At 37.6% G+C, this 27,212-nt stretch overlaps 2 protein-coding genes across 6 annotated transcripts in view; one reads left to right on the forward strand and one right to left on the reverse strand.

Annotated features, from left to right (window-relative positions):
* Positions 1 to 9,390, reverse strand: part of LOC132847038 (arginyl-tRNA--protein transferase 1) — a 78,459-nt gene extending 69,069 nt beyond the window's left edge. For 2 of the 3 annotated variants that reach the window (XM_060871924.1, XM_060871925.1), the window contains exon 1: positions 4,738 to 4,864. In XM_060871924.1, the coding sequence (XP_060727907.1) occupies positions 4,738 to 4,837 (100 nt within the window). In that variant the 5' untranslated portion in view covers positions 4,838 to 4,864. Of the gene's footprint in view, positions 1 to 4,737; positions 4,865 to 9,048; positions 9,171 to 9,269 lie in introns of those variants that run through there. The other variant, XM_060871926.1, reaches the window with a different exon arrangement.
* Positions 9,391 to 11,957: 2,567 nt separating this feature from the next.
* The window catches only part of tmem63ba (transmembrane protein 63Ba), a 33,110-nt gene continuing 17,855 nt past the window's right edge, over positions 11,958 to 27,212 (forward strand). For 2 of the 3 annotated variants that reach the window (XM_060871920.1, XM_060871922.1), the window contains exon 1: positions 11,958 to 12,275. The gene's annotated coding sequence lies outside the window, so the exon portion shown is untranslated. Of the gene's footprint in view, positions 12,276 to 15,883; positions 16,030 to 27,212 lie in introns of those variants that run through there. The other variant, XM_060871921.1, reaches the window with a different exon arrangement.

Genomic DNA, 27,212 nt, shown 5'->3' on the forward strand with positions numbered 1-27,212 from the left:
GCTAATTTTTTATTACAAGCCGTGTTTCGTTAAAGCCTATTTATTTTTGTGACAAGCTGTGTTCCGTTAAAGCCTGTGTAAAGTTAAAGGTAGGCCAATGAGCATAAAGGGGCGGGTCTTGTCAATATGGGCGGAGACAGTGTTCAATGCGCATGTGTGACATTAACAGAAAGCGGTTTTAACATTGACATGGAGGATAAAAACAAAGAAAGCGAAGAAAGGCTTATGATAAGGCAGGAACTAGGACCCGTGTTAATATAGATGTGGTATGTGGTATATGGGGATGTGGTAGCTCAGTGGTTAAGGTGTTGGGCTACTGATCGGAAGGTCATGAGTTCGAACCCCAGGTCCACCAAGCTGCCACTGCTGGGCCCCTGAGCAAGGCCCTTAACCCTCAGTTGCTCAGTTGTAAGTCACTCTGGAAAAGGGTGTCTGCTAAATGCCGTAAAAATGTATATAGGATCAGCTTTCCAGTGCTGGAGAGAATTGAAGGAGCGGCAAGTTGGCCTCATATTCACAGATTGGAGTTTCCCGAGTCAATAACTCCTGAGTTAAACACTGTTACTACACAAATAACACCTCTTTTCTATCGTAGTAATGTAGAGAGGCAGCTACAACCGTGTTTTGCTAGTAACAGCGTTTAGCGTTTCTCCGCTTTCTTTTTTGTTTTTATCCTCCATTTCAATGTTAAAACCGCTTTCTGCTAATGTCACTCTCTCCTTTAATTTGTTTCGATGTACCTGTAGGCACCTGCGGCTTATAGACATGTGCGGCTTATTTATGTTCAAAATAATTTTTTTTAAATTCAGTGGGTGAGGCTTATATTCATGTGCGCTCAATAGTCCGGAAATTACAGTACTGGCTGGACGTTGGGAATATTTACTTATGACTTTATGATTAGCCAGGTATCGTCCTCACCACTTTTTGAAAATGTATTAGAAAGTATTAAAACTGTTATATTTTGTATATCAGTATCCAAAATAAACCTGACACTTTACCAGTTGTAATGATCATTATAATGGCTATTTTATTCATCCAGCAGGATTAAGTGCTTTGACTTCCATGCTTCTCTCTAAAAGCTCACAGTGAATGATTTCTCTAATATTATCAACAGTAGCACTTTCAGCTACACAAAAGGTCATTCAGCTGATTAAAGCAAATTAAATCACTTTACACACGTGAGATTTGGCACATAAGATGACTATTTCCAAATCGTCCAAACCGCTCCACGGACGATGCCATTGCCACGGCCCCTCATTTAGCCCTCACCCACCTGGACAATAAAGACACTTTATGTATGAATGCTGTTCATAGACTTTAGTTCAGCATTCAATACAATCATCCCTCAGCACCTGATTGGGAAGCTGAGCCTGCTGGGACTGAACACCTCCCTCTGCAACTGGATCCTGGACTTCCTGACTGGGAGACCTCAGTCAGTCCGGATCGGAAACAGCATCTCCAGCACCACCACACTGGAGCCCCTCAGGGCTGCGTGCTCAGTCCACTGCTGTTCACCTTGCTGACTAACGACTGTGCAGCAATGCACAGATCGAACTATATCAACAAGTTCGCCGATGACACGACCGTGGTCGGTGTCATCAGCAAGAACGACATCTAACTACCTGGTGTAGAGCCAACAACCTTTCTCTGAATGTTAAAACTAAAGAGATGGTTGTTGACTTCAGAAGAGCACGGAGCGACCACTCTCCGCTGAACATCGACGAATCATCCGTAGAGGTCGTCAAGAGAACCAAATTTCTTGGTGTTCATCTAGAGGAGAACTTTGCCTAGTCACTCAACACCAGCTTCCAAGAAAGCCCAGCACCATCTCTACTTTTTATGAAGGCTGAGAAAGGCACATCTCCCTCTCCCCATCTCACACACCCCTCACACACACTTCTCTCTCCTGCCGTCTGGGAAAAGGTACCGAAGCATTCGGGCCCTCACGACCAGACTGTGTAACAGTTTCTTTCCACAAGCCATCAGACCCCTCAATAACTGAAACTGAACTGTACAGAGCACAACATACACACGCACATCACCTGTATGGACTGCACAGACCTACACTAAATACACACACTTCCAGATACATCTATCAACCTGTTTACAGACCTACACTAAATACACACACTTCCAGATACATATATCAACCTGTTTACAGACCTACACTAAATACACACACTTCCAGATACATCCATCAACCTGTTTACATGCTGTTTGCATCCATCCACCTGTTTACATGCTGTTTTTGCACACTTTTTTGCTCTTTGCACATACTGTCTAACATTTCAGTCATTTGCTGTTTTGCACAATTCTTTACATTATCTCAGGGACCTGCTGCTATAAAACTGTGTTCATTCTGGTATTAATGCACGAAATATTGTTGAACATACAGTATTTACACTGTTCGGCGCTGTTTCTGTTTATTGTCCTTTGTGTATTGTCTTTTTTGTATTCTGTTTAATTTTTTTGTCTGTATTGTCCTTTTCTGCCTGTCTTGTCCTGCACTGTTTGCACCAGGTTGCACAGTTGCACTTTATGTGGCTAAGACTTACTAAGTCCTTAGCTCTGTCTTTGTTTTATGTAGCACCATGGTCTTGGAGAAACGTCGTCTCATTTCACTATGTACTGCAACAGCTACGTATATATGGTTGAAATGACAATAAAAGCTTCTTGACTCTTGACTCGACATAATGATTTAGAAGAATGGTCAGCATTAAATTTAGAAAAGCAAGCCAGAACAAACCCAAAATGACAGACAAATAAAACGAATCTTAAATTACTGGAAAAGTAATGGAACCTTAAACGGCCGATCGATCATAGGAGCATAGGCATAAACTATAAATAAATGCATTTGAGTTCACTTGTAATCAGTAACATTAAGTTATTGAGCATTTAGGGGTCTGTCGTCGATCGTTTCACACTCCCAGCTGCCTGTGCACTTTTCCATGAACTTTTGTAGAAGGTTGTGGGAGTCACTACATGCAAACAAAACGCACTTTGCATGCAATCGTTAAATTACCTGCATGAAACACTACACCGAGGCATTGACGGGAATGCCTCTACTGCTGCCAACTCTAGTCCTTCTTGTTACTAATTTGTAGGCTTCAATTACCCATAAAAGATACTTTATACAGTAAAAGACGAAAAACTAATGCAGACAACACGACTCTGCTGTGACCTGGTCAGTTTCAATATTGAATCGTTTTGTCTGTTTGGATGGAATGTCCACCTTTAACTGTGTGTGTCCTCTAATATTAGATTTCATTTACATTTACAGCATTTAGCAGACGCCCTTATCCAGAGCGACTTACATTAGCTCATTTTTATACAACTGAGCAATTGAGTGTTAAGGGACTTGCTCAGTGGCCCAACAGGGGCAGCTTAGTGGACCAGGGATTGAACTCATAACCTTCCGATTGTTAGTCCAACACCTTATCCACTAGGCTACCACATGCCCACAATATTCTTATGATGTCATCAATGAGGCCTTGTGATATGCATTACTCAACACCAAGCCTGGTTGATGAGCTAGATCATGACAGATAGATATTACAATTTATCCCTCGCATCCAATTTTAACACCAGCCCCTCATGCCATGCCACTGTGGATTATTTCTCTAGAACAACTTTACTTGCAGTTTAGATGACTTGTAATATCCAGAACACAGGTACATATAGCAGACAGTGCCATGTGAACGTGTCTAAGGTTTTTCATGGTCCAACACACAAGTGTACCAACAAATTATTTTGACTTCTTTGTCTTGTTTGAGGGCTGTGAAAGCTTTTCATGCCTCAGAATCCCCACAGCACTGTCTGTCAGCATCTCAGCAGAGTGGTTAGCAGGTTTGGACCCGGTGTTATGATGATGTACATTCAACATCGTTCTTGTTGTTCTGGCAAGATCACGTGAAGAGTGGCGCGTGCGCAGATGACTTGACAGGACGATGACAGATGAGAACTTCTGTTCATTTCTTCCTTCAATTTTCATATATTTTCGATTTTAAAATAAATCTAAGAACACACGGTGACATAACATTAACCCTACTCTACATACGTTTAAACAGACATATTAAAATAATTCATTTTAACAAATAAATACCATGAAACAATGTTGTTTTCCACATTGTGAACTTTTCCTGTTATGGCTCTCTGATGGCTTCATTTCAATGTAGATAAAATCCTACATGGGCGTCTTATAACGCACTGATGTTTTACTTAGGTGTCTTATAGTGGATGTCAATAGGGATGCACATTTTCATCCCATGCTAACACTAGCTAGCTAGCTACTAAATACGCTTAAGTCATAGAAGCAACGTCGAAATTTAAGCAAGTAAATGTAACAATAACAATAACAAAACGACGGTGGTATTATAGTTTTATCAGTCACAGCTCTGTAAAACAACTATTTAACATTAACTGAATAAGCGAACGGCGCTATGTTTATCTGTCTGGAGCTAGTTAGCTACATCGAGCTAGCACACTTACAGCTGTTCCAGCTAGCGAGCAATCACCATGACAACCTTATTTATTTTATTCTAAAGTTAAACGTTAGTAAGAGCAGCTACAATGCTGTTTCTGACTGTTTGTTTTCTAATGATATTTAGAAAATTGTTCGAAACACATCACTGAAGCCGAAAAGGAAGGGGAAAAAAACAACAACTGTGGAAATGCGTGTTCAAATGTCAATACCAGGTAAAGACTAGAATCAGCGGTTTTATATAAATGAACACTCACCGTGTGAAAAATTACCAGTTGCATTTTTACAGTAACCGCACCGGTGGCCATCATCACCTCCAAAATACTCCACTACACTGAGAGAGCCACCAGCAGCCATGTCGCTCTTCTGAAATCTAAGATCTTCCGTCTGCTAACATACATACATACATACATACAGGGTTGCCAGATTGCTATGTTTTGCACCGTTTTACATGCTAAACCTCTTCTGAGAAAACTGCTAAAATGTTTGCATTTCAAATTTCCAAGTCTTAAAAAGTGAACAGACCATAACGCTGGTATTTGTAATGCAGTTTTGATGTTTTGGACACAAGATGATTTACAAAACATTTTGTTTTTTTTTACAAAAAAAGTCATCGATCAATTTGCAAGAAAGACAAGACAATCACATGTTGGCGTTTTCTGAAATACGCAGTCAGGTTCATAAATATTTGGACTCTGACAATAACAATGATTGTTTTTTTGAGGTACTGTCTCTTACAGTTGGTTGGAGTTGAAATGAAATCACATTAAGTAATGTCATAGAAAACTTGTATTGCACCCGTAAGGTTTCCTGCATGATTTCCCCATGTCTAATGATGTGTTGGGATTGACTGAATGGCATTTCTCAATTGTGATGTGTTGGCACCCTGTCTAGGGTTTGTCCCGTGTCCCCTAGGATAGGCTCCAGGTTCTACATGACCTCTTGTAGAGTAAAAAAAATGAATTTAGAAATTAAAGTTGTCAGGTCTTTTAGTTTCTTCTTGTACGTGGGGTGCCTTAAGTTTTGCTTTCAGCAAGTGAAATGCATGCTAAGTGGACCTTAGGCCAGGTGACTGAACATGCCATGTCTTTGTTCTAAAAAAAAATCTAGGATCTTCCTTCTTTTTCTCACACATAAAATTTTCTGCTAGAACTCTGATTAATGTGTTTTGATTTTTCTGCCTAATGAGCCTTGCTTCACCGGCAATGATGGCTTTTTGGACTTCATATTGAGAGTTAACAGCAACTTAAAATCAAGTCTAAACTATATTGGATAGAAATACCTTTAAAGTCTGCACATTTTCATTATTTAACCCTGTAAAGCCTGACATATGAAATAATTGACAATAATAATGTCATAATGTCATAATAATAATAATGATAATAATACATTCACAGAGCACTTTATTAGGAACACTATACTAAAGGTATTGATGTTGTAGTGTAATATTCATCACAATTACAAATACAAAAATGATACTGGAAAGCAACCTTTGATCCTTGCCAGTTGTCATATAGCCATCAGAGGTCTCAGGATGTTTAGAAGACAATCTGACTTGTTAACCAAATCACAATGTTCCCTCAAAGTTTATGCGAGCCAAAAGCTGCTAGGAAAGCATGGTGTGCTTGCTGCGAAAATTGACACAAATATCATTTCAGACTAATCTAACAACAGGGGATGCAAACCGGTGATTTCTGTGACCGTCCTAAACCCGAATAGAGAGGATGGCGTTAGGAAGGGCATCCGGCATAAATCGTGCCAAAATTTAAACATGCGAGTCATCAGTGTGAATTCCATACCGGATCAGTCGAGGCATGGGTTAACAACAACCACCACCAGCACCTTCGACCTAAAGGGTACCGGTGGAAATTGGGCTAATGTTGGTCGAGGAAGGAGAGGAAGGAGAAGGGTTCATATTCTGAGAGAGAAGAGGAACGGCAGGGAAAGGTAGAGAGCTGGCAGACATGATGGAGAGAAGGAAGGCAGGTATACTGTGTGTGCAGGAGACAAGGTGAAAGGGGAACAAAGTATGTAGTATTGGCGGGGGATACAAACTGTTTTATTATGGTGTAGATAGGAAAAGAAATAAGGGTAGGAGTGATCCTGAAGGATGAGTTTGTGAGGAATGTTTTAGAGATGAAAAGAGTGTCAGACAGGGTAATCTGTTTAAAGTTAGAAATTGAAGGTGTAATGTTGAATGTCATCAGTGGTTATGCTTCACAAGTAGGCTGTGAGTTAGAAGAGAAGGAGAGATTCTGGAGTGAGTTAGATGAGGTGATGGAGAGTATTCCCAGATGGGATAGTAGTGCTTGGAGCAGACTTCAACGGGCATGTTGGTGAAGGAACAGAGGTGATGAGGAGGTGATGGGCAGATTTGGTATTAAGGTAGGAACCTAGAAGGACAGATGGTGGTGGACATTTCTAAGCAGATGGAAATGGCTGTAGTTAACACTTATTTTTAGAAGAGAGAGGAACATGGAGTTACATACAAGAGTGGTGGTAGGAGTACGCAGGTAGACTACATTCTATGTAGACAAGGGAATCTAAGAAAGATTAATGACTGTGGCAGGAGAGATTGTAGTCAGACAGCATCAGATGGAGGATCAGAGGAGAGTAAAGAAAGAAAAGAAGAGCAAGTGTTGGAAGTTGAAAATAAAGAATGTTTGTGAAGAATTCAGACAGAAGCTGAGACAGGCTTTGGGTGGTCAGGAAGAGCTTCCAGAAGAAAAGAAGATAAGGAAACATGGTGATGGAATGAGGAAGAACAGGACAGCATTCAGAGAAAGAGGCTAGCTAAACAGAAGTGTGACGTAGAAAGGATAGAAGAAAATAGACAAGATTACAAGGAATCACAGTGCAGAGTGAAGAGGGACGTAGCAATGGCCAAACAGAAAGCATATGATGTGTACGTCAGGTTAGACACGACGGAAGGTGAGAAGGACTTATGAAGTACAGATTAGCAAGACAGAGAGATAGAGATGGGAAGGATGTACAACAGATCATTAAAGATAGAATTGGTAATTAAAGATAGAATTGGAAAGGTACTGTCAGGCGAGGAGAGTGTGCAGAAAAAATGGCAGAGTATTTTGAGGAGCTGATGAATGAGGAAAAAGAGAGAGAAAGAAGGGGGGAGAAGGTGAATATTTTAGAGCAAGAAATAGGAAAGTTTAGAAAGGATGAGGTGAGTTAGGCTCTAAGGAGAATCACGAGTGGAAAGGATGTTGGTCCAGATGACATACCTGTGGAGGTGTGGAGGTGTCTAGAAGAGATAACAGTGGAGTTTCCATCTAGATTGTTCAACATTATTTTAGAGAGTGAGAAGATGCCTGAGGAATGGAGGAGAAGTGTTATAGTGCCCATCTTTAAGAACAAGGGTGATGTGAAGAGTTGTAGCAACTACAGAGGTATAAAGTTGATGAGCCACACAATGAAGCTATGGGAAAGAGTAGTGGATAGAAGGCTAAGAAAGGAAGGGGATATTTGTGAGCAGCTTCATTCCCAGTAAGAGCACTACCGATGGAATTTTTGCTCTAAGAATGTTAATGGAGAAGTACAGAGATGGTCAGAAGGAGCTGCACTGAGTCTTTGTGGATTTAGAGAAAGCGTATGACAGGGTGGCGAGAGAGGAGCTATGGTACTGTATGAGGATGTCAGGAGTGGCAGAGAAGTATTTAAGAGTAGTTCAGGATATGTATGAGAGGACTATGACAGCAGTGAGATGTGCTGTAGGACAGACAGAGGAGTTCAAGGAGTTGTGAGCTGTAGTGAGAGTAGGGAGCAGGTGAAGGAACACCTGGAATGGTGGAGGTCTGCTTTGGAAAGAAGAGGAATAATATTCAATTGTAGTAAGAAGAAATATGTGTATGAATGAGAGGGAGGGAAGTAGGACAGTGAGGTTACAGGGGCTGAGGTCAAGAATGTGCAGGAGTTTAAGTACTTGGGGTCAAACATCCAGTGTGACAGGAAGTGTGGAAAAGAGCTGAAGGTGCGAGTACAGACGGATTGGACTGGGTGGAGAAAAGTGTCAGGAGTGTTGGGTGACAGAAGAGTGTCAGCATAAATCAAAGGAAAGGTGTACAAGACAGTAGTGAGGACAGCTATGCTCTGTGCTCTATGCTGTAGCAGTGAGGAAAAGACATGAGGCATGGAGGTAGCAGAGATGAGGATGTTGAGGTTCTCTTTAGGAGTGATGAAGACGGACAGGATTAGGAACGAGCACATCAGAGGGACATCTCAGGTTGACTGTTTTGGGGACAAGGACAGAGAGGCTAGATTGAGATGGTCTGGACATGTACAGAGGAGGGAGATGGTTATATTGGTAGAAGGATGTAGGAGATGGAGCTGCCAGGTAAGAGGTAAAGAGGAAGGCCAAAGAGGATATATATGTGTTAAATGAGGACATGAAGGTAATTAGTGCGAGAGTAGAGGATGCTGAGGATAGAGTTAGATGGAAACAGATGATTGCGACCTCTAAGGGTTAAGGTTAGAAGAAGAAGAAGAAAAAGAAGAAGATCATTTCAGAACACTAAACTTCACAAAGAAGCATTTTCACCTTAATATTCACTTACCATAGGACACTTTCCCCAATAAGTTGTTACAGTATCCACAACGATATCCAGATTTTATGCCTTTAACCTCCACAATCGAGTGCATGCTCCAGGACCACACTGATTACAGCGCACACCGCTGCCTAAGATTGGGATTTTAACTTTATATATTTATTTATATTGTATATGGTTAATAGCTTTATTACAGATTAAATAGTGTAGAGTGCTTAGCTCCACATTACCTCACAACCTCACTTCTTCCGCATCCGGACATAAACTCTGTAGCAAAAGAACTACCGAATGCATCATTATACATGGACTGATTTGACGTTTGTAAACAAAGCATGGAATCCTGGGAAATAAGGCTAAGGGGTGCATTATGTGCATAAAATAGCCTCACTAAAGCGCATAATGTAGTATCTTTAAAATATCAAACTCGTGAAAAATTGTTATAAAACAACTGTTTTACATTTTCAGAATACCTCTATACCTTGAAAATAGTCACGTGACTATACTCACTGACGAGGCATTCTATACAGAAGTAGGAACCGGAATCGGTTCACTAATAAGAGTCGGCTCGTTGAACTACCAAAAGGCTCAGTGGCATTTTCAATGACAAGGCATTGATTCAAAATTCATCAACTGCCATGAGCATTGTGTACAAAATACATTCGCATTGTGTTTGTCAATTATATCTCTTTATTAAAATTAATAAAAGTAAAAATTTTCATTAATCATTCCATAATAAAATATAATAATGCTTGGTGTGTGATTCATTCAAAGATTCGACTCCTTCACAAACGACACACTAGTGTTGGCTGGGTCAAACCATAGTTTTCGTTTCCATCCCATAACTGGAAAGCTGGTATCCCGACATCAATTCTTCTGAAAGTCGCCATGTATGTAAACAAAAAGGTTTATATATTTTTCCCCTAGTAAACAGGTATAAATGAGAATGTTAAAAATGAGTTTAGCATCAACCCTACAGATGAAGCCTCCTGACAGGGGAAGACTCTGATTGGACAGAAGACCTCGGTTTGGTGAGTGAGTAAGTTTGAGCACAAAAGAGAGAACGGATTAAAAAAAAAACATTATAAATTATTAGATAAATTACAGTTATTCTGCTCCCCATGTTTATTATATATTCTTATAGTCAACTTAGTCCTGGGTGATCTGAACGGTTCTCCCAGGTCAGATTGTATTTATTCCTATATAATGACATTGCAACAAAATGGCAGGACTTTTAATGTAAAAGTGCAGAGTGTATCCTGCTACTGCCCAGTTCAGGGCTTTCTGTGACGCCTGAGGCTTCCCATTGAAGCTTTAGGAGCTTTAATATTATACATATGTCTCAATGATAAGTGTTTACACACATTTATAACGTAAACATTGCTTTTCCTATTAAGCTGGTATCTATATTTAGTCTGTTCCTCGCCATGTCAACATGTGTATGGTAAATTATGCTAAGTACATAATTATTTACTATTTTTATATACTTAAAAATATATATATACAGTGTTTTAATCAGTTTAATCAGAATTGTGGCTATATTAATATATGACCACTAGATGTCGCTGTGGCACAAGGTTTTAATGAACCGATTCTTCATGTATACATATTAAATCATCATACAAGAACTTCTGGGGAATTTTATTATTATTATTATTATTATTTAATAATAAGACAAAATAAAACTACTTTAGCTTGTCGTGGTCATGATTTAGGACGACGGTTGAGAATCATTGTTCTTATGGCTTACTAATACTGGCTTATTAATGAACCCTTAAGCTTGAAATAAGCTCTAAGTTTGATGTATTCAAAATAAATCAGAAATAAAGGTATTTATTTAACATTTTAAATAAAAGCAACGCAAATTATCATGTTGAATAATGTTTATATATGAACACTAGGGGGCACTGGAGGATAATTAGCTAGCTGGTCTCTAAGTTGTCCCACTGCACTAATATTGCTGCGTTCGTATCCCCTGACAGGCTGCAGCGTTGCCACAACCGCCTATTCTGTGCTTGCTTCATGCATTACAAAACCTCTCACCCCACCCCATACAATTAATCCTCAGACCTTGTAATTATGAGTTTTTATTTAACTTTAGTAAATGTATTGTTTGCATGCCATTAAATGAATAAATTGTCAGACCTTTACACCAAAATAAATAGAGCAGCATAACTTTAAAATTAAAAGCAAATACATTATTACAAAAACACACACTTAATATAAAAGAAATGTATGTAAATCATTCAAAAATACTAATAAAGAAATAAAGTGAAAAATAAAATAGAGCGTCAAAATGAACACCATATGTATATGTAATGTGTTTATATATCACAGAGAGATGGTTAAAGGTAAGAATGATTTCCTAATAATGTGGAACTAAATGAGTGTTAGTAAATGAGCTCTGCTGTCTGTCATGAAGGGATAATGAAGCTTTAAAAAGAAGATTTTTGCTTAAAAGTATTGATAACAATAAACAGATCTTTACAGTATGTTTCTTTAACGAAGATGTCGAATCGCTGTTGTGGTGAAGCTTTCTGTATTAATAAATAATATTTAAAAAAGTATGATAAGTTCATTGATCAATAAAATACTGAATCATTGACAAATTGCTGTGATATAAGAGAAATGATATTACATTGGGCATCTAACACTAATTCTACTTCAGGCTGTATCACAATACTTTGTTGTTGAAAGTGTTTTATTCCTTACACACCTTTCCTTTGGGGTAAACACTATTTAGGGGAAACAGCATATCTGGCTACTTTATAAAATAAAATAAAAAAAAACATTATGCATTAACAGTCATGATTCTGGAGGTTATAAATAGCAGTGTATTTATTTATTTATTTATTTATTTTAATTATCGTTGTGGAGTGATTTGTCGTCATGGATCTGGCAACCCTTATCGGCCGCCCCACTAAAGGCTTTCAGCTAAACCAGTCAGTTCGACGCAAGTTTTTAGCTCAGCTGGCGTATTTATTGTGTCATTTAACACATTTAAACATTTTTTTCTACAGTGTCAGTTTCTGGAATCGTTTAGGAATGGATAATATCGCATTTTGTTTTGGTTTTGTCTTGTGTCGGTTTTGAGCGTTTGTTTCTGTTGATACATTAGCAGAGGGCGTCCTGGATATACACTGAGCCGAAGAATCACTCAGCGAATCGGTTCATTCGCAGCCTGAGAGCTAGCATTGCTGCTAACCGCTGCCGCGCCTGCCTTTCAACACTACAGTCAGGTGAGTTAACTGCCTGGAGATAGATTCTAAATAATTGTTTTTTTTATATATATACAGATAGATAACACTTTAATATCCTGTTACTAATACGAACATGTTTCGGCTACTACAAAGATATAGTTATTACTAGCCGTTGCTGTATTTTTCATTGAAAAAAAAAGCTTTTATCTGGCTAGCACGCTAGCTACCTAGCAAGCTTACTTTAGTTAAATGGCTGTATGGTTTTTTCCTGTGAATTGGACGGTTGAGAACCGGACAGTTGCTGGTGGAGTGAAGGAGCTGGATATGAGGGTCTCTGAGGTGGAGGAGACTGATAGTGTGTTTTGAATTGACCTTTAAAATCCACAGCAGAGTGAAACATGATGCTGCTTTTATTTAATTTCTCTCACGACACGAGTCTTAATCCTACAAACAGTTTCTATTATGGTACTGATTGTGAGTTAGATCCGAGTCACTAAGTGATCCGTTTAAGGAGCCGATTCGCGAGATGATGAGCGGCTTTGTGCTAACTTGAATCACTTTCTCTGAAGCATCAGAGTAAACAGCACAGAAAAAAAAAAAACACCTGCTGTGAAATCTCCTGAAATATTGAGCAAGTTCCGAGTAGTCAATGGGTATGTTTACACTCGTCTATTTTCGTCAATCCGAATGAATTGAATCCGGTTACAGATTCCAAACGTACTATGCGTGTAGTCGTGTAGGTTATCTAAACAATACAATTCAATTCAATTCAGATATTCATTTACATGTGCGTTACACACATCCCTAACAAAATTATAGCCCAAACATAGAACACCTATAGTCGCCTTTACGCCACAGCGCATGCGCGCAAGGTATTTTTTTTAAAACATTGCGAAAATAGTCGGATTCAAGAGTTTACACGGCTTCTACTATTTTTATTTTAGCGGCTTATTTAAAATCTACACCATCCCTTTCGATCCGATGGAAAATTTCATTCAACTCGATTGAGGTGTATACATGAAGTCTTTTCAATCCAATTACTAAGGGATATTATATGGTAAACACACTGATTCTACCATCACTGGGTTCTCAAAGTTCGGTTCAAGATGTTCTGGGTTTTTGTTTGTTTTTTTTAAACCTGTCTTTATTAAAAGTCATTGTTTATTATTGAGATGTTAAGCTGGTATTCCACTTGACAACAAATCAGTTTCCTTGCCACTAAAATGAAATATTTGGGATTAAAGCAGTGTATTTGCATAAAGTAGAACTTTTCTCAACTTTGTCATAGAAAATGAATGATCTCTAGTCACCGCGAGTTTCTGAACATGTAAGCGAAGCATTCGAGTTTTTGTATTTATTTATATCGTCTTACTCAACAAGTTGGTCTATTTGGGGAAACAAATTCTGTAAAAAACTGTTTGATGCTAATTTATTCAGCTGTTCAGCAATTATTACTCTTAAGCATGATTCCTCGTTTACAAACATCATATTCGTTTTCCATTAAAATCCTAATTGGTGGTTTTAATTGAGCGACTTAAAATTATGGGGATGTAAACTCACTGCCCCTCTGCGCTTCAGCAGAGTTCAGTTTTAGCCAGTGGTTGTAATTGCGAAGTGCAACAAGCACTAGTACTGGTCCATTGTCCCAGACTGACACTGCCCTAATCTCTGAGGACTTTTTGGTCTATTATGTAAGCATGCTTCAAGGCAGTTAGTTTCCCACTTGAAAATGTCATGCTCTGTCTGTGGCAACTGCTGATATTCTGTGTAGCCAGTGTGTAAACAATATAAATTCAGTTAAATTTATTTCCATCTTGTTCAGGCTCAGAAGGGAACCCATCTTAATCTGGGTGACACTGGACAGTAAATAATGTCCTTTCTACAATAGATTATAGACAGGTGGAATTGTGCAACTGAGAGCTCATGAGGAACTAATAGTTCAGTGTAATTTCTGAGTTCATTATACACTATACATTATACACTAATTCCTTCCTACCAAATTCTTCAAATGTTTACTGTTGAAGACCCGAGTACGAAGCTGACCAACGCACTAGCAGTTTAAATACTGTGTGATAGTCTCCAAGTGGTTCTATTCACAGCAGTTCAAGCAGATCTATTCCAGCAGAGTGCACCACCAATACCCCTTTTCCACCGGAAAGAACCGGGTGCTGGTTCAGAGCTAGCACTGGTGCTGGTTCAAAGTTTGCCTTTCCATCGGTTATAGAGCCATCACGGGGCCGAGTCTGACGTCACTGTATACGCGTCACGTTACACAGCAACGTTAGTGCAGCAGCAGCAAACACAATATCAACAATGGCGGATGATGCTTTACTGTTAATGCTCATGGCTTTGTGAACCTACATTGCCATCCAAACGCGGCAAATCCAACATGTACCTGCAGCTCCATGTAATTTGTATAAACGGAGGTTGTAATCGAGAAAGTACATAACATTATTTTATCATTAGCACAGGAAAAAATTTAGCCTTAACATGTAGCTACCTACTATCATGTGTGCTGATAATGTATCATATCGCAGTAAAGTAAATGTGTATTAAACATTAGTATACTTAAGGTACATTATCAAATGCGCTAACAGTAGCCCCGCCCACAGCCCCTGACACAAGCGGTTCTTAAGTCTAGACCAGCAACGTTTTGGTGCTACTTAAGAACCACTTTTCCTGGTTCAGAACCAGTGCTTTGGCTGTCGAAAAAGAAAGAACTGGTTCTAAATTAGGCTCTGGCTCCGAACCAGCACTCAAACTGCATCGGTGGAAAAGGGGCACAAGTGACGAAAATCCAACCAGGATTAGGGTGTCAGGATGGATCAGACAGGTCAGGAAAAAAGTTGTTACAGTGGGAACTCCCAAGACTGGGAGCTCGGGAGTGGCGCATATAGTGAGAGAGAGAGAGAATATTAGGCATGCTTGTAATCATGTGATGGTTAGAGACACTGTACATTATGTGCAAAGTACATGCAGGGGCTCCAGCAGGACTAGCTATGACAGCATAACTAAAAGGGAATGCCAGAAGGTGACAGAGACACGAGGGCTTCCTTAGACACAAAGCATTCAGCCACTCCACATTCAGCAAACCTGAGCGACTTGCAAGAGTGTAACAGCATCCAAACATCCCAGTTCACTCTAGGCCTATTACTCTGTAATTTGAAAGGTTACTTCTGGCTCCTTGTGGTTCTTGTATGAGAACATCTGTCTTGTTAAAATTAAGCAGGAGGAAGTTATTAAGCATCCACTGTCTACTATCCTTTACACAATCAAGCTGCTGTCTGTTTTCTGACTTCATCGTCGGACAAAATTCATTTAATGCGACAAACACATTGGGTTTAATTCATGTTTTTGCTATGCATAGATAAGCATTAAGCTTCTGATCAGTATTCGTTTTATTAACAATAAGTGCTGTAGATGCAAGAAATATTAACAGTCCTAGCTTCAGATCAAAGGTGTTTGCTGTGCATTCACTATGATCTAATTTTATGCTAATTAGCTTACTAAAACTGATTTCCTGAGTGTTTGTGGACTTTTGTTTAGCTTGGGAAACAGAAACAGTTTCTGTATTGTGAACCATAGGTGTCGACTCAAGATGATCGGATTAGCCTACTTGTCTGCTTCCTGGCCCTGGCTCTGGATTGTCACAGATTAACTCTGCCTGTTCTAATACTATGTGCTATGCTGCAAGAAATAAGAGCAGCACCTTCCCGAGTAGGAAGATACCGTCCCGTCCTAACATGCCAGCCAAATATCTTTGAATTCAGCCTCCACTTTGAGTGCCCTGATAGTAAGTAATTTTGCACCTTTACTAAGAGGACGTTGAGTCCTTTTTCCTGAACATGACGATTTTTTTAAAACTGTGTTGCAAAACAAAATTGGCAGATATGAAACATCAGACATTGTCGTTTCTCAGAAGTCTTTATCAATTTGAATAAAACTCATATATCATGTTGTCTGTGCCTGTCAGGTGGATGATGAGTGTTAAAGCAGGGTGCAGCTCTGCAGTACAACCCCAAGGCAAATGACATGATTAGATTTAAACTGTTGTTTCTGCTTTAATTCAACCAGTTCCTGTATCTATGCTAATCACTCGTATTTTATTTAACGTCACAGTTTTATACATTTTTTTTTTAATGCTTAGTGTAACAGTTTATCAATTAATGGAGCACATCTGCTTTGTTTAACAATACACAGATTATAATTTTTTATTTATTTATGGTTTTGAATTTTCACTGAGTAGTCCGCTTGCATTTCAATCAAATGACTGATTTGCACTTTAGTAGCATGTCCTTGCACAGTATAATGATTCTATAACACTATGAGTTTTATGAATAATACAAAGTCTTGATGTGGATTATATAATACTTGTATAGTATTGACCCATAGGCTTATTGTCTCTGCTTTTTTTTTTTTTTTGCCTTTATGTCCTCGTGTAACATGGGTACAGATGAATGAGCATTTCTGAAAGGAGGTCTGAGCAGGTTTGAAAAAAGAAGGAAGTGACTAAATCCCTTCTACTCAAAATGGCTACTGGAGATAAAGCTTCTGATCCATTTGTAAAGGCAGGTGACTGCTCCTTGGATAGGTGAAATTGCACCTTTACATGCAAACTTCTACCAGTAACGACACACATGCAGTTATTTTTCTCAGATTTTTTTTGTGAACTTATGCACGTGGTTGGGTTTGCTTGATTTTTATTTTTTTTTTGTTAATTTCTACATTCACGTAATTGAAAAATGCTGGAGGGACTGGTTTACATATCGTCACTGTCGGGCGGAGTCCTCGTATCTCCAAAACCATTATTTTTCAGGAAATTAAAAAAATGCCGTATTTTTTTTAGTTATTAAACATTGTATCGTTAAAGTTGTTATTATACCTTATATTGCTATCATATACTGTTGTGTACCAACATTAACACAACATTTTCCCAAAGTCACGTTTTATCGGAGATACAAGCTTTATGACTTGGGAGCAGGGAGATACGAGATTATGCTGTTATTGATAAGAACGGTACGGACACAGACGTCGCTGCTGCCAGCAGTGTTCATTAAAGTTCTCTTTTGACAAGAGAAAAGGCTTCAATAGTTAACCAAAGATAATGACTGTAGTTACATACATCTTCCTAAACTCTATTTTAAAGGTTTAAGAGCTATAAGCGATGCAATACAAAACACGATAAACTGATTAGGCTGTCTAATAGGTGGAAATTAGTCTAATCTGCTCGCAAACTTACCTTCGTGGCTCACGGGTTTCTTTCTGCACAGAAGCATTACAGCTATCGATTTTTAACAAAACAGGCCTACTCAAATGTATCTAACCTAACTATTGTCACTTGTTAGTGTCCAAAAAACAGTGTTTTACATGCACAGTGCCAAGAGAGGCATTGTCTAGAAGTAGGCTGACTTAAAGTTAGTAAAATAATAATAAAAACAATAATTTAATAGTGGTATCCAAAACATTCAATTTAATTCAAATATTATATTATAAAAAAACATTTTAAAGCATCAATGAACATGTATAATAAGCAGTAATAAATAGATATTTAAAATACATCAATAACACAGATAAACATAGATAAAATCATTGTTAAAGGGATAGTTCACCCAAAAAATAAAATTAATAAAGTTCAAATTATCGTTTTTCACTACGTTATACGGCATGTTTACGTATAATAACGAGGCAAAAAGCCAGCCAGCTTGCTTAAAGTGATGAGCATGACGGTTGAACATAACGGTTTGCCTTGACATTGTAAGGTACAATCTTATCTTATCTGCAATGCACAGGGTTTAGTCCGCGTTGCAGTGGATTGTCTTGCGCTAAATTCCTGTCCTCAGACGAGCACCAGAACTAGTGGGGGTCAAGATTTTTTTCTTTGAGCCCCACGAAAATCACTTTAGATATCACTTTAAGACGTGTTGATTCGTTGCGACTCTTAATCTTGAGGAGAAATATGCCGCGCAGCTCTCCCGCGGAGTGAAGAGGTGGAGTTACGAGATTTCCCAGACAGTTGAAGTGTCCAATGGAGTTAAGAGATTTGCGCTCTTTAGATTGGTTAATAACTTACCCACGTGGGGACTGACCAATAGCATCGATATGTGAAAAAATATGAAATTGACCAAATTTGGACATACAAGGTTTCCGCCCGACAGCAACGATATGCTCATAGGTTCACTGTGGTTCAGCAAACTTTTGTCAACACCCCAGCTCACACACACACATTTAGTATCATAAAATACAGAATGCAAAATTTGGCTGTAGTGTTGACTTTAATGCAAGTTTCTTTCTGTTACTTCTTACTGGTAGGCACTGCTGTTTTGATTATTTAACAATAAAAGAGAACATTTTGGGTTGTTTTGTTAAATTTCTGATTGTTTTTGTTTCGAGTTTGGCAGCAGTGCACTTGATACTTGATACTTGGTAGAGGTGATGGCAGCGCTAGCAAAGTTTTAATGAAAGTAATTCTTCACTTTCTATAAACTCTCCTTCACTCCAAGTCGCACAAACTATTGTGACTTTGTTTTTGGTGACTAATCATGACCTTTGTGTTTGAGCATGAGCAAAAACTACATCTAGATAAAATTACAACTGTTTTATAAACACTTGTGTAGAAAAGGTGGTTACTTCTGCCCGTGTTTTAGTTGATGTGATGAAAGTAATAACTGCATCACACTGCTCTTGTACATTTGTCATAAACCTCTCACAAAAGATAAATGGGGAGATTGATCTGATCTTGCTGGGACTCACTGCCACCGCCCTAAAAGCTTTAATAAGCCTCTCGATGAAGCATGTTCATGCGAAGTTCTTCCGTTTCATTATGCCAGGTTTTATATTCATGCAGCTTCTGCATATTCCTGTGCTGTGCTCCACTGATCTGTCAAATAGTTGGAATAGGGAAGTTTAAAACTACTTCTGTAGCTTTTAGTTATAGTTAAATTGAAGTTAATCATGTTTATGGTACATATTTTATATTTCTTATTAATGCTTATTTAATGGCAAATTCTTTTTTTTCTCTATACATTTTATATCTTATTCCCAGGAGCTTTTAAGCATCATCTTTGATTTAGGACTTTGAGTGATGACCCGTTAAGGACTTAATCTGCCCCAGAACCACAACTACAACCAATGAATTTCTCAACGACTTGAAAAAGCCTAAAGTAATTGCAGGAGTTATTCTAAAGCCACTCGTCTTATAGCACCGATAATAGGCTCACTCGTGAATTTGTTTTCCACACAAAAACGCTAAGACATTCTGAAATGGTTCCAAACAGAAGGCATGATCCATATTATATCTTTTGTGGATTCTATATGCAAATTGAAGTAGCCTGAGTAGTTTTACTCATACTAGCAGGAGTAAAACACATAGAAGCACAACCATGGAAATTAGTAGAATTGTTATTAAATGCTAAAGTAAAAATGATGGCTTTTGAGTTGTTATAATTAGGACCATGATTATAACGAACAAATTTGTTCTACAGTAGCTCAATCACCCACATCAATGAGCTTTGGGCACTCTGTTCACTTGTCTTAACCACTCCATGCCGCAAACACCCAACAATACCTACTGCTTTGGAGATCCATCACAATTTGTCCCCTGTCAAAGACCCTGTTACTTTAAAAACCCCTTTCCAGCCCCTTGGCAGATTCTATTGTTACAAGATAATCGATGTTTTTCATTTCACCTGTCAGTGGTTCTAATGTCATGGTTGATCAGTGTAAAAGGTGCAGTTCACATTTAAACAGATTGACTTTAAAACTGATTTTGTGTCTAAAAGGTTTTTACTGCATCTGGCTCTTCATATCAGAGGTCTTATTTTACAATGTAAAATAATTTAGTTAATTTAATAGTTCATTAATATTTTCTAATTTAGACTCATTCATTTTATAAGATACAAAAGACAAATAAAGTGTTTGTACGTTTTAGTGTAACACAATCACTCATTCCAGCAGCAGTGTTCTGTAGCTTCTGTAGAACATAAGGAACGGAGACAGCCATGAAATGAACTCTAACATGGTACAGATTTTATATTAGAAAATAACCAGTTTATGCACTTTGTTCCAGATGATCCATGCATTTGGAAATCAGAATGTCTTTGCTCTTTAGTTGTCTCCTGTAATGGTTTTCAGCAGCATTCAGATAAGAAGCTGACAAACAGTGAGTCACTTAATCAATATGAAAAGTAAAGTAAACTCAGTAGGGGTTAAAGAGTGAGCCAGCTAACCAAGCAAAGCCTGACACATACCCATCAAACAGAAAGAAAACAGCTCAAGCTAAAGCTTTCACCATGTAGAAATTTCTTTGGTGAGTACAGGGTTAATGTCAAGTTCATAATATATCCAGTGTTGTAAACAGTATTAGTATAAATTATAATATATAATTTAAAGAGATTGACTCTAAAGTACCGATATGGTGGTAGAAGACTGTGGTTTGAAAAGGTTTCTTTTGGCTATTCTAAAGAGAAACACCCTCACCCCTCCAAAAATCTTTATTTTTTTCACGTTGGCTTTAGTTGCAAACGTTTTATCACTGGTGTAGCATTTCAGAATCCTCACCCATTCTCTCTTATTTCTAAATCAAATAGCAAACTAGCAGCAATTTAAGTCCCAAGATCCCAACTTGGGTCCTAATCCCTACTAGTACTATGTAAGTACTATGTCACAGTTGTTATTAAAGATGCTGATTCAGCAATTACTGTTAAGCATTGACGGCTAATTGATCCACTACGCCGTTAAGCTTAATATGGACAATGGAACAACAACAGAACTCTATATATGGCTTTTTATATATCTTTATATATGGGTTTTTCTATACCGTGAAATTGAAATTAGTGGGCGTGGTTAACCTCAAGTGTAGCACGCCTGAATCTGAGAACGATTGAGAAGCGGCACATAAGCGTAGATAAGAAGAAAAACATGCATGCTGATAAAGAAATCCCACAAACCAATCTCGAGCAGGAGGAGGAACGTGTTGTGAAACGTGGTATGGACGTGGTTCGGGTTTACAAAGGCTGACAAAGAGCAGACAAATGTGATTTGCAAACTGTGTTACACGAATGTAACCGTTAGCCATGCTAGCATGAGTTACTTGTTTTATCATCTAAAAATGAAGCATGTCAAAGAATACAACGAAAGCCAACAGATGCGCTCCTCATCAGGTGTTCCGTCAACATCAACTTTGGCCGAATCATTTAGCAGAGGCACTCCATATGACAAAGCCTCATGCAGATGGAAAGAAATAACACAAGCCATTACTATGCATATCTGTAAAGACATGTCACCAGTTTACACAGTGGAAAAGAAGGGATTTCGTGATCTGATCAAAACGCTTGATCCGAGATATGTTATGCCGAGCCGCAAGCACTTTAGTGAAGTAGAGTTGCTGCGATTGTATGGAGAATGCAGACGAAAAATTGAAGCGGAGCTTCGTGATGCTTTATACTTCTCAACAACAACAAACGTTTCAAAAAGAGTTTAAATTTCTTATTCTCAGGAACTGTTTACAGTCAGAATTTTTTGAGCCTCAGAAGTGTTTACATTCAGTATTTTAGATTCTGTTTAGATTCTGACATTTTCCTCAAATGTTTACATTTTTATACTTTCTGCAAAATTTGTTTTGTTACTGAAGTTTAATTTATTTCATTGCTTTGAGAAAGTATTAATAATCTGTTCTGATATTAATAAAAAGTCTGTTCTCTTTGAACTCTAAAAACGAGGCCTATTTATTGTTATGGTGAGGTTGATCTAAAAGTTGAGTCTCATTCACTACTAATGCTAAATAAAAGAAAAATTAATAAAATAAGACGAGAAAGGCTATTCTTTATTTTTAAACTGTTAAACTGGTATTTAATATATTAAGGACATTCCTTTTGTTGATTTACCTGAAAAATTATTATTCCGTGATATATACCGCTACCGTGAAATAAAATAACTTATTCCGTGAAACAGATTTTTGGTCATTCCGTCCACCCCTACACGTAACAAAATGTGGCTCGTGTTTTTGCGTCACTGACCAGATTGCAGCGTCAGCCTGATAAAAGCAACGTCGTCTAGTCGCCGAGCACTTATTTAGGCCAAGAGCTGACAGACTTCACTCTGTGACCAACCGATTCCTACACAGCCTTCTGTAAGCTAAAGCTGTTATTAATTTACCTTTGTTACATCTTGTGGATGGGAGGTAAGGAGGAATAGCCCATCAGCACCACTGGTAGCTTTGACTCCGTGGTGAGTTACACAGCTTTTATACATCAACCAATGAGTAATAGATTTGTGCAGTTTATTTTTACCTGCTGTTGATTTAACTTCATAAATTATGATTTACCATTTAAATAAGCAGTACTGATGACCACAAACAAAAGAAAATGAGAATGATAGAAAAGGACAGACAGTATTTCTCTGTGAGCTGTGTGATGTGTTTGGTCAGTCAGCTGAATAGTTTTTCCTAACAGACCTGTTGAACTGTCCTAGGATGGAACGTCTATGACGCCTATTTATTTTACATTTCCGATGCATGACTTTTAGGATATTTTGCTGGAAGTGCATTTTTCAGTTCTCGCTACAGCACTTCAATAGAAACCAGGTCAAATATTTCCTAAACTGTCTGGTTTTAGCTCAGACAGATTCACCTGACATTCTGCTGTAAGAACTGCAGTTCATTGTTCTCTGAGTGTTTTAAAGGGTTTCATAAGAAGTGGCAAGTGTTTCATAGATATGGGGCTGTTGTAGACAAGCAACATCACAATCATTATCAAAAGGTTTTAAACTTCTTCTAGATTAATACTAACTTTTTTCTGTCAAGGGTGCCAGTAATTGTGGAGGACACTGGAACACTGGAGTGGATACTGAAATCTGTACCAAGTAGTTTCATTTCCCTTGTTAAATACTTCAGATACTTCAGGAACTGTTGGAAAATTTGACTTTGGAGTATATCATGGCACTTAAGCTGGTTCCACTGTTTACTTAGCTCAGTATACAGAAACGTTCAGATATTTCCATATGTTTCTGCCATACCAGCCACCTGTCACTGAGTCATTCACACTGAACATATTTCAAGTCTAGTATATAGACATATTCCCAGCCTAGTTAAATATAAACCAATGAATTCAGCCTTGAGTTGCAGTTTTATCATCGAGACTGGATTATCACTTTACACTCCTATCTGAGATAAAGATTTGCTTTCTTTCACACAGTTGAACTTGTGCGCAGCATTCCTTCTGTATTATGTAATTAATTGGAGCTCAGTAGTAGGTTTATGAGTAGTTTAGCTGCTTCAAAGCAATTCATGTGTAATTGTTTTGGTATCCTGTCTCGAATAAGTATATAGAATAAGACCTAATTACATTTTTTAAAATCAGAATGCAAAGTATTCTTCTAGTACTCTTTTATACAGCTAGTTGGTAAAACTGTTGTTATTATTATACATTTATTTCACCCTCAGTTGTATTGCACTAGAGGAGTCTTGAGCGTAACATGTTTACTAGGCTGAACAAACTATACAGCCAAAATATATTAATCTCTTAATAAAATGCATATAAAAACATTTCATCAGTAGTAAACAGAAAACCTTTCTGCTGTGAGTCATTGGTTCATTGGTCTGGCTGGCAATGAGAGATCCAACACAACTGCTAAAGAAGCCTTCAACCTAGACACTTCTGTGTGTCAGATCCCAGCCTCTGATATATATATATATATATATATATATATATATATATATATATATATATATATATATATATATATATATATATATATATACACTGATATTTATTATATAAATATATAATAAATGAATAAATGAACAAAAACAAGTGTTTTAATGTTTATTTCCCTTTACTGTAAGCTTTTCTTTATAGGGATCCAAACTAACAACAATTTAGTTTTTTTTTTATGCTAACTTCCTCTAGCAGAGACGGCAAAATTTCTCTAGTTTCGATTCTCTAGTACATTTAAATATTGTTTATATCGGTTATTGGGGCTTAAAGCTATATTTGGACTGGATTAGCATTACACAGGGAGAGAGGTGGAGTTAGGCTGCTGTTGTCAGACAGATTCTGTGATTTTACTCACCTCCAAATCTGTATCTAAATATTCATTGCACTTTATGTCTAACTGCTATGTTTTTGAGCAAAAGATTTCGGAGCTACTGAATCCCCATATCTATACGTTTTTGAATTTCTGTCAGCGGTCATAAGTCATATGGTCAGTTATGGTGCAGCTAAGAGAAAAACTTCACGTGACTGAAACAGATCAATGAAATATCCTACAGACATATCCCCAGGGAATATCTGTGCCGTACAGATTGACATGTTGGTAAATATTCTATCGTGTTATGTTGGCAAAAAGGACTCGCTCTTTTCAGTTTAAGCCAAAAATTGTGTATTGTTGTTCAAACAGAGAACAATAAAATAGACACAATTTCATGAGCTTTTAGAGAAGTAACTCTTCTGGAGCTTTTTTTTGTTCTTACTGTTACTACATTCGTGCTATGGACATGTGATCCTTCAACCACCTAGAATAATAATAAAGGTCAAACCAGTCATACAGAGATCTCATTTCTGTGATTTTTATCGATTTCATCAGAATTACACCTTTAAATCCTATCCTATGTCACCGGTCCTTTAGAACAACTTGTAGATTCGACAGAAACCTCCTTGTGTTTCTTGTTGAACATTCTTAGGCCCATATTACTTTACTCTGAAGGCTGTTGCAATGAGTAAGCTTTATTGATTTGTTGATCAGAAGTGGAAGGAGCAGATGGAGCACAGCGAGTCACACAGGCACACTGCTGCTCTCAAAAGCCATAAACTAGTGTATTTATCTGTAGCATTTAATCGCCTGCTTTTTAATCATTTAACAAGTTTCTTTCTACAGTCGTACACAGCTACAGCTACAGTTACAGTACATATATCCACATGATAGATCCATATGATAGAGTCAGAAGCATCTGTAAAATATCAGTGGATTTATATTGGATTTATATTTTTGTTTGGAGTCTTGTTGGAAAGTCCATCTTCTTGACCCATGAGTTTAGATTCTCCTCTAACGTGTCCTGGTACATCTGTCTGTTCATGTTTCCCTCTAGGACATGTATGGAGATGTTGAGATTAGTTGTGTTTTTGAGCTTTGCTATGGTTCTGTATCTTCTGTTTGTTTGTGAAAGCTACTTGTGGCGTGAAAGTCTTCCAAACCAGTGGCAACATCCTATATAAACATTTTCATCACCTGCTTTTGTGGAATATTTACATATGTATCATCCGACACTTCTTTCCTTATCACATTTGTTTTAAGTAAATCTAAAAAGACCATATGTGTACATTAGAAGTGGATATATAAAGAGGAAGTAATTTAAATAACAAAAAAAAAGCAAAGTGTCTGAACGCTTGTTTCCTTTCACTCTGTAAGAGCACAAACCTCATTTCTCCATTTGCATGAAGAAAATTTGGAAAAACAGGGATTTATATTGTGGCTATTGTTTGTTGGATTAAAACAGATTTAGCACAACACACGAAATATTGCTGTGAAGATGAGCTGTGTTTAAACTTCATCAGCTTCAAGTTTCAGCTGAGTCTGATATAAAACTCAAAAGCAGGTCAGACGCCACATAATCACACTGATGTTGGGTGACAGATTATTAGCTAATAATGTGGTTTAATTCAAAATTTTATCACTTTTGCATAATTATTAATCCAGAGTCTTTCATGCTGCCTAAAATAGAATAAGTAAAATGTATATTCTATTCAATTAGCTGTATTTTTATTTATTTAATTGTTATTGATTTTATAGTAAGTTTCTACCATTTCTGAGACTAAATATAAACTGACGGCTGATTTTATTAGTTATCAGACTTTTTTTTCTTTTCAGGCCCTAGTACATAACCTTATCCTTACTATGAACATTTCCTGTGTCCAGTGGCAACTCTATCCATTATTCATTTTCTTCAAATAGCTCTGTATTAAAGCATCACTAATTCATGTGTACGCTGGTTCCTTGTAATAGAATCCTTTTAGTAAGCCTTTATCTTTCCAAGCGCTCAGCCTACTGGCCTACTGAAGACCAGAACTAATGTTTGAATGCAGTTTAAAAAAAATAAAAATATGCACATATATTTTCAATATTATTTATATTGTCTTAATAAAGGGCTTTAGTCAGAAATGGGTCATGTGGGTCAATCGTACAGTGAAAGTGATAAGGCCGACACACTCGTGTGTTTTTGGGTGATTTCCAGACAGTAGTAGGAGCAGTGATGGCACAAGGTTGTTGTTTTTAATAATTCAAATTTGATCTGCCATCAGGCAATCTAGGCATATTCTTAACACGACCATAAACAGCCTTAACCACACTTGCGCTGAGTATGATTCAAATAAGATGCTCATAATTTTAGCAATAAAATAAGATTAGACAAGCAGCCATTGTATATCCAGCAAGATTAAATCTAGAATTGTAATGAAAACTTTGATCACTGATTAAGATCATCATTACAGCACAGTAAAGTTTAGTTTTATTTGTTCCACCACACTGTTGAATGCCTAAATCTGATTGGTTGTTCGGTGTGCATTATTTCCGTATCACGACTCGACCGAGACCATGTTTCTGGCTGTAAAATTACCTATAAATTAATATTCATGCCCTTGTTCTAGTCTGTTTTGTTTCTGTAGTAACCCCTATAGAGGATCTTGTACAGTGAGCACTCTGCATAATTTGAAGACAAATACAACTGAGTTCTGTTGTGTTTTCTTCCCTACCTAATGTTTTTGTGCAGTTTCTGTGCTATAATAATGTTCGTATAATTAGCTGTGTGTGTGTTGTGTTAACCATCTAGGAGTATTTTATTTCATCATTTCAGTATTTTTTAAATGTTTAATTTTTAAATGCACTCCATTAATATTTCTAAGCAGTTTTATTCAAGAAGAGCCTTTATCTGACTAGGGCAGAGCAACACTCTTCTGACCTTTCACACTACAGAAGCAAAAGCAGAGG

This window comes from Tachysurus vachellii, chromosome 6 (assembly GCF_030014155.1).
Source record: "Tachysurus vachellii isolate PV-2020 chromosome 6, HZAU_Pvac_v1, whole genome shotgun sequence".
Classification (NCBI taxonomy): domain Eukaryota; kingdom Metazoa; phylum Chordata; class Actinopteri; order Siluriformes; family Bagridae; genus Tachysurus; species Tachysurus vachellii.